At 32.0% G+C, this 13,714-nt stretch overlaps 1 protein-coding gene across 1 annotated transcript in view; it reads left to right on the top strand.

The window, feature by feature from the left end:
- The window catches only part of LOC132696547 (neuroligin-4, Y-linked), a 482,552-nt gene that overhangs the window by 448,834 nt on the left and 20,004 nt on the right, over window positions 1-13,714 (top strand). The window contains exons 7-8 of the mRNA XM_060661434.1: window positions 110-261; window positions 10,762-10,874. Of these exons, the coding sequence (XP_060517417.1) occupies window positions 110-261; window positions 10,762-10,874 (265 nt within the window). The remainder of the gene's footprint in view (window positions 1-109; window positions 262-10,761; window positions 10,875-13,714) is intronic.

The following is a 13,714-nucleotide window of genomic DNA, read 5'->3' as shown; positions in this document are numbered from 1 at the left end:
CCTAAAATGTCTTTAGATTTACTAATCGAAATCCATTAAGGAAGTCGAAACGTGAAACCATTCAGTATTCAACAAACCTTATTAATTAAATTCTTCAAATTAATTACAGAGACAAGGATGTATCCACGGCGAAGAACTACCCTACTTATTTGGAGCGCCCCTTGTCGGAGGATTCATGCATTTCGGGAGGAATTACACCAAATCGGAAGTGATTCTCTCGGAAATTACGATGATCTACTGGAGTAATTTCGCGAGGACAGGGTAGGTATTAATCGGTTCGTCGAATCAAAATAAACGTTTTTCTGTGCCTGAAAAATTTGATTTTGATTATCATTGACCTGACTATTATCACTTTTTTTTCTAAAAAGAATAAAGGGTGCAAAAAAAAGGTTCATACAGTTTAAAAATAATGCTAAGTTAATCTTCTGTCGACTTCAATCAACATAGTCTTTAAAGTAAAAAAGAAATACATCTCTATACATTTTCTGTATATATAAAAACCAATGTAAATCATACGACTTTAAAACAATATCGTCTTTCTGCCGATTACCGTTTAGTATCGTTAAATAACATTATTTAATGTAGTAATCTTAAACATCAAATTTCTGGTTTTTAAAGTCAAAAATAATTATTGGCAATCGTTAAACCGTTTTTGATTCTGAAAATTCATAATATATATTATAACAAAAATAAGTCAAAGTAATTTTTTAAAATGAATGATATATATAACAAAATATACGACATGTATAAGCGCTCAGTTGATATATTTCTTGACAAGCAATTAACTTAATTTAAAGGTTTTAAAATTTCAATTGTTCAAAAAAATGGTAAAATTAATAAACATTTTATTGAAAATGTTTTTTATATATAAGCAAGAGTCATTCGTTTCTATCAAATATTTACAAGTAACTTCCTGTAAATATTCGAAAATCAGTAGAAATGATTCAAAGAACATTAATCAGTTATACAAATATAAATTACAATCTTTCTGAAAGTAACTGGAAGTAACAGGCTGTAGCATAACGAAATATGGTTTATTACTTCTGAAAATATGACTTCTTGATTTTACATGTCTAAAGTTTCGTATTTTATAGACTTCAGCTGCTTATCGCAATATGTAGACATCGAAGACATTATAATAATTTTTCTACGAGAAAAAATATCTTTATTTCTATCAAACGCTAAGTTTTAAGTAATTGACGTAAAACATTCTGTGGTCAAAAGTTATTTGGTAAGTGGTCAATAGACAAATAGAATGCACAATGCAAACCAAACGGTTGCCAAGAGCGTTTATCTGCCACTGGTATTCAGCTCAGCAATGTGCTGTTTGTCTTACAAACAATATTGTGTCTGCGCCTATGCTATAACTATTTGAGGGAATATTTGAGTACGATATCAGCATTTACCTTTAACTTAGGGCTTAAATCGTTGTTTTTCTAATTTCCTAAATTCATACACGTAGAAATACTGAACTACTGAATCTTTTAAAACATTAAAGCATTGAAAAAATGATTTTATTATTTTATTGATTCAAGAATAGTATTATTATCGGTGATGGCAAAAAGAATGCAAATAAGTAAACTTTTATTTTCCCGACAATTTTTTCCATAAAAAGCTAGTACATTTGTGTTCATGATCGCCAAAGCATTTATATTCTTCTGGCATATTTTCTCTCAAATTTTTGGTAACTCCATGCAGGCTGTTCGGAAAAAATTGAAAATTACTAAAACCCTAAAGGACGTTGCTTGATTTTTTTTAATAACATTACAGAATATTAATTTGTTTCATCCAGAATAGGCAGCTATCAATAGTAACTCCTAAAAAGCGTAAAATATATGTTCTCCTGTCACTTGAAAATCTCCATCCAATTTAGCAAAGTTCTTATTCAGTTCAAGACAAAAGAGATGACCGTAAAAAATCACCCATTCCCATCTTCTAATGTTCACTTCTAAGAACGGATCGAGCATAACGAGAGTTTCGGTTAACCTAATGGAAACTAATTTAGCAAAACGAAATTCGTAAACTTCTAGAAATTCCCTAGTTTGAATATTAAGTTCGCCGTGTGGAAAACAAGCGATGCTTCATTTATCATCATCTACAGGAGCCACGAGGAAATAAGTCATTCAAAATCATTTGTTTTCTTTACTGCGTAAGTTCATGGGAAAACTAGTTTTCGTTCTCTGCTGCCATGATTTAGATAAATCGTTGATGATTAATTTGCAGATCATAACATTGTTTCGGGTTTTTCATTTTTCCGAGAACCTCCACGATTGCATGTATCGTTCGGCACTATTGGGGAAAAGCTTATTTAAGGTTTTTCCATTCGTTGGAAAGTATAATTAGTCATTTATTCCTAGGGTTTATTTTAAAATATGAAAAATAAGTGGAGTTGGTTGGATTAAAGGTAATACAGAGGTCTGAAATACAATAAATTGGTCATATCTAAAAGGGTATATGATTCAAGTTCAAAATGTGAAGGACATATACACCCACACTTTACACGAGGGCCGACCACGGAGCAAATTAGATTGCGTGCGAGGCAACCCACACAGGGCAGCATACGTCACGTTTTTTTATCATGCAGAAAAGAGTGTGTCAATGAATTACTAGTCAAGCGATAACTGTGTCAAAAGAAATAAATGATTTTGAAATTTAGAGATATATAAATAATGTATGACTCCATTTTGACAAATAAAACAATTGAATAGCACTTCCACTTTTGGCTTATTTTATAATTCCAAGTCGGAAAAAACACATTTTAATCAACAAATTGACAGAGTATTTTTTATAGAAAACCATTTGATAAAAGTGAAAAAAACTTTCACTGAAGTACACTGAAAATTAGGGTGTGTGCTAGTTTCCCGCAAGAACTACCAATACTAACCCCTGTAAAAGTCTCATTTTTAATATTCTGTATTCAATTTAGAATAATTTTTATAATAAACCGTTTCTCCAATTGTAAAATTTAAAAATCAAACTAAATTTAAACCATGGGCATGCAGTGGAAAATACTTATTTAAAAGACACCCGTGAAAATGACAGTATGTGCAGGGTTATTCATTACATTTTGACACCCACCTACAGGGTTAGTGGCGCACCTCCACATAAGGTCCAACCGGTTACCCATTATCTAAATAATAAATATAGACTTAGGAACTATCAAATGGCCTGCCAATAGCCCCGACCTTAATCCTTGTTAAATTTTTTGTGGGGATACTTATATAAATAAAATATATTATAATATGCCTGAAAGTTCACAAGTATAAAAGAAAGACTTGATATCGTCTTACAAGATCTAAACAGAGAAAACCCTGATTTTATCACCTCGTGTATAATTAGGAAATTGAAACGCAATATTGGACAAAATAATGGAGTTTATGTGGAAATGTTTAGCATTAATTATTGATATTTTTATTGTTTGAATAATATAATTCTATTATTTGGCGTTTTTTTTCCTCAGATCCTTAATTTTGAAAATTTTAAAAGGAGAACAATGTTAAAACAATTGCAAACATAGATAATATGGTTGCTATCAATACAATCTTGTTCATTTTTAAACAATATGCCTATTGTCCAGAAATCGAATGATAATTATTTTTAAACTGAAATATCTTAAAAACAGCTAAATGAAATGTCAAAAAACTATATGTTTTTGATTCTGCGATTTAAACAAATAATATAAAGTTTTAAAAAAATCATGTTGCTATCATTTTGACAGCTTGCGATCGTCGTTTGTTTTTTCTGACATTTGCATAAGATAATGGAACAAAAATCTTTTTTATTTACACTTTTTTCTCTCTTTCAAAATTAACCCTGTAGGTAGATGTCAAAATATAATGAATAGCCCTTAATAAATAATAACTGTTTTCGAATAAAAAACAAACGAAACCAACATTGACAGTAACAAATAATAAAATAAAAATAATTACACCTTTGTAGGCATATAACAATTTTAGTCAAACACATTCAACTGACATTTTTAATATGTATTTTGAAGAAACAATAATTACTACATAGGCACTAGCTAATAACAAATAATACAATAAAATAAATAATATAAAATAAATCTGGCAAAATACTTTCCATTGGCATTTAAACACAAAAAATGCATTCTTCGAATTAGCGCAAACAATGTTTCATTTTTATTAGACTTACTTAGGTAATCTGACAGGGCATCTTACCGGACCACTAATGCCTATCCAGTTCTTGCCTAGGTTTTCATATAGATATCTAGAAAATTTCCTGGTATTATGAGTGGAAGCGGCATCTTGTTGAAAATAAAAATTGCGTATTTTATCAAGAGGTAATTTTTCAACAAAACAACATTTTCTTGGATTAATTCCAGAAAGATTTGGGAGTTTAATGGCTCTTGCAATCGATCGCCTAAATTTCTAGTAGAATTATGTCTGTCGAACATGCCAAAATTCGTAAAGCAACATTCATCCGAAAAAATTATTGAACTTTTGAAATTGGGAATGATGGCCGATTTTTACCAGTTACAAAAGTACATTTTACTACGAAAGTCACCTTCAATCAGATGTTCAGATATAAAGCATTCAACGGCCATGTTGGTAATTCAATGCGTTACGATCACTGGTAAAAACAAGATTTTAAATCCCGCGCATGCGCATGCTCATTGGACCTTCTTAATTTTTATTTTTTCATAGTTGCTTCATAAGTTTCTACATTATCGGCATAGGCAGAGCCTTTCTATATCACCAGTAACTATATAAATTTAAACATATATCTCAAAAACTATTCCAGATACATAACGCTCTGTTATAGAAATTATTCTAAATTAAACACAAAATAATAAAATTGGACCTTTTAGGGAGATTTTCATTGAAAGTTTTTGCAATTATTAGATCTACCGAAAAAGGATAAAGAACATTTCGTACTTCAATTTATATATATATATATATATATATATATATATATATATATATATATATATATATATATATATATATATATATATACATAAACGAAATTACAAAGAACCTTACCAAAAAGAAACAAACACAAAATTGAAGAGGTACCATCATATGGTAGTTCTATACTTTAAAAGCATTTGGTTTTGTTATACTGCCTAGAAATATTATTAATGTTTTGGTATATATATATATATATATATATATATATATATATATATATATATATATATATATATATATATATATATATATATATATATCGCTTGACTGTCACCCGGCGTAATTTAGCGACTACGCGAATATATACACGGACTTCTACTGTAGAGTCTGACATTTGACACCACAACAAAGCAAAATAAAAAAGATTCTGTTACCGATTGAGAATTTTTTGAGGTAAGGAGGTAGTTACAACTTCCAACTAAATCTTCTTAAGATTGAAGTATTTACCGATTGAGATATACCTAAATGTAGCAAGAAACAAACTTCTTTCCTGCAAAGAGTTTTTGTTCGCAAAATGTCGCGTCTTGTAACGATGACAACAAGCGGCAATGGACGAAGCCACGTTTACTGGAACATATAAGTGGGGACTGTGAAGTAATACGGTGAAATATGCGCATAATGCAAAACATGCGATATTGCTGTTTTTCGAGGTTATCGTGCTTAGGCTCAATTATACGGCTCCATAATATATGGCATACATTTTGCGTTGGAATTGTTCTTAATGAAATTTTAGTTCTTATTTTGTAGGAACAGAAACAAAATAAGTTCAAACATTTACTAGTAAAAAACACTAATACAGCTCCCCATCAGAAAACTCTAAAAACATCACTCTGCATTCTTCCAAGGATTAATGGCGAAGAGAAAAATATATATCCATATATCATTTGGGAAACTAACAGGAATACGCTACAATGAGAAACACCACTCTGCATGTGTTCCGAAAATTAATATCGAAGACAGAGAAAATTTGGATTTGTATTCTATACTAGAAGGAATTGAAACCATGGTAGGCATGTTCGATAAATAAACGAAACTCAAAAAATAAGAAAAAATGTTTGTGTGAAAGCATGGATTAAACATGGGCTCTGTATCTAAGTTCTGGTTAGACAATTTTAGAAAATATATGCTATTTCATATACCTATTGAAATACATAAGCGGAGCATTTTTAATGCTCATAAATGCCCATGGGACTCGCGTTCCAGATAGGTGAGATATAAAATTTCCTTCGTGTTTGTTGTTTTGACCAAATTTCAAATCGAATATTCCCTCTGCAGCGCTAGATTTTACAGCGCGAAATGACACTGCAAAAACCGGTGCGACCGCTGTTTGCGGCATTTTCGGTGTTTTTTTAAATATTGACTAAATATTGGCGACCGGTATTTCTCGGAAAACGCTAATGCGGCTTGAAAGCTCAGTAGTTTTTTATCTGGTGCAGAATTTCGAACATAACGAAGAGCCGGGATTTTCAAGTCGCTATCGATAAAGAAGGACTTGCTTTATTTTGCGAGGACACATTATTTTATTTTGAGGACAAAATCGGTCTGCCCAGAAACCAAAAGTTTTACCATTCTAAAGAAGTACAAATCATCCCACTGACAGTTCGGATTTCCAGATCACAGAGATGTTCTTTGACATTTCTAAGTACACAGGTATTTGTATACTTGCAGACTTCGTTCATGCCGCAGATAACGAATTTCTGCGAATACTTGAAAACCTAGAATTTGGAGGAGTCAGAAGTAGTTATGTTGGGTCAGTGGTAGGCTGTGGCATGTGGGGTACCTCAAGTCTCAGTCTGCTTCATTTTAGTTGTACATAAATTACTAATTCCGGTTCCTATTGCAAATTGACCGTTTTGTCGACGGCACCGCAGTATCTTATGGCAAATTTGATTGGGAAACGCTCGAACGAAATATTGAATATTGAAAATATGAAATACCTTGTTTTTGCCATTCACTTCTACAAACCTCGCGGATGAATTATTCTACAAGGAATTAATGATTTTGGAATTTAAAACAGTAAAAATAATAATAGTGACTTCCTTAAGACAGCCCAACAAAAAGAAAAGGTGGTCGAATATTCTGTATTAGAAACCAAACATTGCCAACGACAATTAACAAAAAGGTTTGAATATGTGGTACAACTCTGCTATGATAAGAATTAAGAGCGGTTGTATCTCGACAATTACAAGCCCTACAAATGTGTAAAAAAACCTATAAGTCAAATGGACAAAAGAAAAAGCTGAAGCTTGAAAGCTTGAAGATGATTCGACCGCTGCGCGGCGCAACTGTAAAGAAACTTACGGTTTATTAAATATGTTTGGTATAAAACATTGTAATTTTAAAGTATGTGATAAAGTGTGACAGATTTTTCCAAAATTTATAATAATAATATATTATATAATAATAATAATAATAATAATAATAATAATAAATAATAATACAAGGGTGGCGACATTCGCAATTTGCGCTCTTCCATGTCACCACAAGAACAATAGCACCAACCCAATAATTGTCAAGAAAATACACACCTGTATATACATCGTAAATACAAGAAGTAGACGTACATCATAAACTCATACGCTTTTGCTAGATACTGGAGGACCTAATAAACAATATTAGAGCTTTTTTGAAGGACTTTATTGCGGGGAGGGACGATATAGCATAAGATAGTTCATTAAATAATTTCAATGCGTTATTGGAGTTTAGTAAAAAAACAAAATTGGCTAACTGAACTTTATATCGGTCCCCCAGCTTAAGCCAACCCTAATCAGAGAGGTACTGCGAAATATGGTCATACTTTCTGAGATTGTAACTAAAACAAATACAAGCTTACTGAAGTAGTTGAATTATTACACCCTTCTGAAGAAGGAGAGATAATCCCATCATTGAGCGTAATCTTAAAAGAGGCGTTTTTTACAATATCTTCCCGTTTATTTCCAAATAATAACATCTGCGTTTTATTAGTATTCAAGAAAAGGTTCTGAGCCGCAGATACCTCCGAATTTATTTTCAAATCTAAATTTTTTTTAGTAGCGGCATTTAAAGCTTCACTAGCAACAAAAGATAAATATAACAGTATCATCGGCGTGCTGATGATATCTACAAAATTTGAGAAGTAAGAATTTAAGAACTATATCGTGACAAATAAGTTCGATGTAGGACTGGCTTAAAAAAGCATTCAAAAAGCCTTCGAAGAAATTTATTCGGACAGATCTGCGGCGTTTGATTCCGAATAGTAACAATAACAATTAGTAACAAACTAAAACCAACACCTCAGATAAATATGGCTGATGAAGAACAGCTAAGAGTTGAAACACTTTTTCCACATTAATATGATCGCAAGCTATTTCGAGGCCAGGCCGTTGCAGATAGTCAAAAACCAAAAAACGAAACGACTACGGATAAATAATCCAAGATGCTAAAGCCTAAAGACTCTGGATAAAAAGAGACCATGGACTTCTACCTGACAGACACCGGACCTAATATAACGGACATAGTTATTTTAAGTCTGTGTGACATGCTGAAAGGAAAATAAATACTGACCAAGAAACGCGAAGAACAGCCTGAGCATAAGGCGTGCTAATTAACATTATAAAAATACTCTCTTTCCAAAAGCTTCCACCAAACTCACTATAAAGATAATTTGGTCGGTAGACATATTTCAAGAGGCAACGAAGCCCACATATACGTGTCAAAAAACAGACGTTTTAAAAATTTTTATTACCTTTTTAGAAGGGACCTCATTTTTTTCCTTAGAGTCAACTACAGTACAGTTGGGAACAAACGAATAGTTCAATACTCGTACTTTTACTAGCAAATTAATCATTATTATCAAAAATTATGGAGTCCCATTTTTTAGAAGAAACCCTTAAGTAAATTTGAAACGTATGGTTTCAACATGATGGTTGTCTGGCCAAATCTACAAGAAACATACGTAATTCGTTTTGAACCAGTGATAAGTTTGAGTGTCCTTAATTTTGTTAAAAATGTCACAGGTTAATTAAGCACGCTGCGCTCCGCTCGTGCGAAATGAAACTCGTGCTTAAAATGGTGTTTAACAAACTTGTTACATAATAAGTAAGTAAAATTCAGCTTGGCAGTCCACATTTAGCTAATTTTAACTGATTCACTCAAATCTGCAATCTATTATGTTATTAAAAATACACGCCCTAGAAACGCAATAAACACAGTAGTCATAGAAAATCTTTTCTCAAGACAAAATGACCAAAATTGCCCTTATACCGTTTGCAACATTTTGAACCCTGGCTTCATTTTAAAACGAATCGTGCGCAATCATTCGCCATAAATCAAAACCACCGACAAAGATAAAAAATTTGTACCCTGTGTCACATTTCGGCAAAGGTCTTGTGGCACCTGTAGCCAACATTTACATAAATGTCTCGCGATATTTATGGGGAGGAATCGACCCCATTGTTCTTTATATTCGACTCTTAAGCCATTTCAGATTTTCGCATCCCGAATTTTGAATGTTATGGGATACAATTTGGTACTTTGCCTCCCGAATAAAAGCTCTAATACTTTTCGCGAATGACCGGTTGACCCGAAGCTGTAGAATAACGTTTTTATTTATTCAGTTAAACTTCAACCCTATATTGGCTTTTTACCAGAATCCAAGCTTTTAATGGAGTTTCTTTAAAATGGATGGTTTATAGGGTTGTAATTTATACTTTCAAATGAGGCTAAAATTTTAAATTTATGAATATGAATGAAATAACATGATAATAAATAATTCATGTGTCTCTTAAATTGTGCAAAAACTGTGTCATGTAGCGGTCTTATAAATTCCAGTCGATTAACAATCTATGCAAGAATCTAAACCTTAAGTTCACGATCTATGACCTCTAAATATTTGGAGAAAAATTAAAGAAATTCATTATGAAATGATTTTTTTCTGATAATAAAATTGTGTTAATGATTTTTTCTAGTAATTTCCGCACACCGTTAGTTTTCTCAATTTATCTCTAAGTTTTATGATTTCTTACAAGTTCTGAGATAAGGTGTCGTCCCATAATAAACGGGCTCAACAATTTTATAATAAATTTGGTAGATAAAATAAATTAAATAACCAGAACAAAAAACAAAAAATGCAATTGGTAAAATATACCCGTTCGTTTTGTCACTTTATCTTTAGTTTATCTTAAGTGTTTTTGATTTTTTATATTAATTTTTTCTTATTTATTATTATTATTATTATATTATTTTATTATTTTATTATAAACGGGCTGAACAGTTTTATAGTATATTTCAAGGGGTCGTTGTTGGATCGACAACAAATTATCCGCAAAATTATTTATTCAAAAATTATAATACTCTTATTACGGTTTTAATGAAGTACTTTTATATTCTGTTACGTTAACTCATTAAATCAAGGATTTACAGTCCGGGTAAAATGCACAAAAACAACAGTTTTATATTAAGGACAAATGCAACAAAGTTCCCTAATGTCAAAAAAATCCTAAGCTTTAATTAATGTGTTAAATGCTAAATTAAAATGATCACAATTGATGAAGTCATTTTAAACTTATCATAAAAAAACTATATAGCTCCCTATACTGGGCTCAAATGTCGAGTTAAGCGATTAACAATTGAGTGCACGTTTAAGTTGATTATAGAGATTGTAGTGTTCAATTTGTATGTGAAATCTCCTTCTAGTAAATTAACTATTATTGGCAGTGCTTCTGGTTTTGCTGCCGATTTGATTCATATGAATGTTCATATTTATATATAATTTGATTCAATTGTTTTTAGGATTTTAAAACACCAATTATTGGCTGACCAATTTAAATAGCAAAATTTTTGATTTCAGGAATCCAAATGAACAACCTGAAGGGGATCATGGAAATCGCCAAGAAAGAGCCAGATTTAAAAACGTGGAATGGACAGCATACGAGGCTGTTCATAAAAAATATTTGAATTTAGGTAAGTAGTTTATAATGTATTTATTATAATTTTACTGGGTTTTCTGTTCAATAATAATAGTAATATTTTAAGAAGCGTGGTACTAATGAAGTTAACTTTCCTTATAGGAAGGTCAAGTTAATTACAAACAGTAATTACTTGACAATTACTTGAAAATTTTAAAACAAGCAAAACTCATGGACACAATTTCACAAAAAAAAAAACTGTATCGACTTGTTTATTTAAATCTTTTAACTCATCGGAAAATTATAAAAACATTTCGTGTAGCTAAGTTTCATCGATGACATAGTTACTTTTTATAATACTTCTGGATTTCTCGTGCGTCGGTTTTTGTTGAGTCGAACTAGCTAACGTTTCGCCGATCATCCTGTTGGTTTCTTCAGAGCTTGAAACTTATTGTTTGAGGGGGGCGGAGCTAAGTGAGGAGCATAAACACCGTCTTTAATGACTCATTCCCATATTGGTCACAGGTCGCGACCTGGGTAGCCGTTAAGATTTTTAGGTTGCTTATAGATTTCTATAGACTCTCGGATTTTTAGTTGGTAGAATGCAAGAATTTTTTGTTTTATGGAATAAAATTGTATGTTCTGTTTCGTCATTATGTTCAACAACTGCTGATGAGTTTGTTTATTTGTCTTAGTCTTAAGGCTCTTTCATGTTATTTGAGTCTAGTTGATATTCTTTGTCGCATATGCGTGGAATGCCCGAAACTCGTGGCATCGCAAATGGAATTTTGTCTTTGATGGATCGAAGATGTTGAGAGATTTTTGGACAAGTGGTAAATCTGGTTTTGACGTTATATTTCTTCAGAAATTTTATTATGTGGTCATTGATTTTTTGAATATAAGGAAAGACAACAGTAACAAGTGTGGGATTGCTTTCGGTTTCATTGCCATTGGAAGATTGTGGTGAATATCTTTAATGTGGACATTATTAGAGAGAAGAGCACAGGTAAGGTGTATAGTTAATTATATTTTTCTCCTCCCTTCTCTAAAATACCCAATTTTGCGTCTATTTAGCGTACGAAACGTCAAGTTTGTTAACTGCGACAATGAGACACTTCTAATATTTCCTGTACTAGTATAGGGTTTGGAGTTGCATTTTTTCTATAGATTTTAGTTACCGGTGGTGACAGGCGACGGTTCGCACTTATAACGGTTACGTAACACGTCATCAAACCCGTGACTAAAGTAGCGTTTATCAAACTTGTTGGAAATATACTATGACATTATTATCAGACGACATAGTCAGTGTTTACTTAAACTATACTTCATTGGAGGTGAGAAAAAAAATGTTTAAGTATAATTGCAAGTAAACTTTAAAGCATAAAATGTGTACGAACAGAAATTCGAAGAATAATTAAATAGCGATACTTGTTTTATAATTTCTGTAACTGAATATTTGTAAATTTTGTAGCTAAAGTCCTTTCGAATTTTGTTGGTTAACACAATTGCTAATGCAGTTTCATTAAAACAAAACCATTAAAATGAAACTGCCAAAAATCATTTTTTTAATTAGGTCACCTAATTTTATATTGTTTTAGTTTAGAACTACAAATCAGGGTTACTCTGTGTAATATTCTCTTTGGAAGTTATAGTTCGCGATATGTGCGTAAAATAACTGACTGGCACTGACCTCGCCGCGACGGTAGGAAGAGAGTCACTAATATTCAATTCTCCAGTTTTTTTAAGTTTTCCAATAATATAATATTCAAGTTGATTCTTCTCAACTTATGAATCTTCATAACAGATCGGCACAAGATGTGGATAATAGATACCTAATACATACTGAGGAACAATTGTACCTTATTTTTCAGATGCTCAGAGGTCGGCTTGCTTATGTCTCAAACTATTATTAATCCAAAAACAATCTCAACGCAGGATTTTCTTATAATAAAATTTTTTGTAGTTTCGTCAAACATTGCGAACATTGTGCTGTTGTTACACGATTAAAAATAAATTAATAATAAAATAAAAGGCAATTTGAAAAAATACAAATGATATATAAATATAAATTAAGAGCAAATTTTTAGTCACACTGATACAGAGTTAAATAAGGGAAAGATCGAATTTACCGACAGAGGATCTTTATCGAATTATTAACGTTAAAATCTTCAGAGTTATATTTGAATTAGTTCTGTTCGTGTAAGCACGTTTTAAAGCGAAACTTTATAGCGGCTAGGCGAAGTCGTGGGTGGAATACAGATCCGGGGGCTTAAAGTTCACGGTTTTACGGGTTTTCATTTTGTCTCTTAAGCAAGCAATTTCTAATATCGATAGTTTGGTAATGTTTCTGTTATTGCTAGTTACAGCTAATAGGAATTAAATTTTAAATGCGATCAACTTAATAGCTTTCCCTAAAGACGACCTCTCTTTTACACCTGTTTAGTATTTGGTGGCAAAATTTTCAATAAAGGCACGTATTTGACCTCGCTTTTATTTAGTGGGCGAGTCGCAAGACTGCGGCAACGAAATTAAACAAAACGCGGTCTATCGGGCTTGATTTATGTATATCTGGCGGTCTGGAAGAAACTCCTGGCATAGCCGGGACTGCTTCCGCAGGAAATTGAAAATAACCTGCTGGGAGCATTGAAAAGAAAGGTGTGATGAATCGTCCTGTCCGAAAAGATCAATAGAAAACTTGGAACGTTACTTCAATACTCAGGATGGCTTAGAAAAAGATTTTTAGCTATTTGATGTCCTAAAAGAACACTGATAGCGTTTAGATGAAATTCTTGTATGATGTAAAGCGCAAAGTCAACTGCATGGATATATTATTTTATCAGAAATGTTAAATGGAAAACACTACACAGCAAAGAAACAATGCACACAAAACTGTGC

The sequence above is a fragment of the Cylas formicarius genome, unplaced genomic scaffold, assembly GCF_029955315.1.
Source record: "Cylas formicarius isolate icCylForm1 unplaced genomic scaffold, icCylForm1.1 PGA_scaffold_1__22_contigs__length_36826433, whole genome shotgun sequence".
In the NCBI taxonomy this organism is placed as follows: Eukaryota; Metazoa; Arthropoda; class Insecta; order Coleoptera; family Brentidae; genus Cylas; species Cylas formicarius.
The sequence above is the reverse complement of the archived record's forward strand: the minus strand, read 5'-3'. Positions and strand labels throughout refer to the sequence as shown.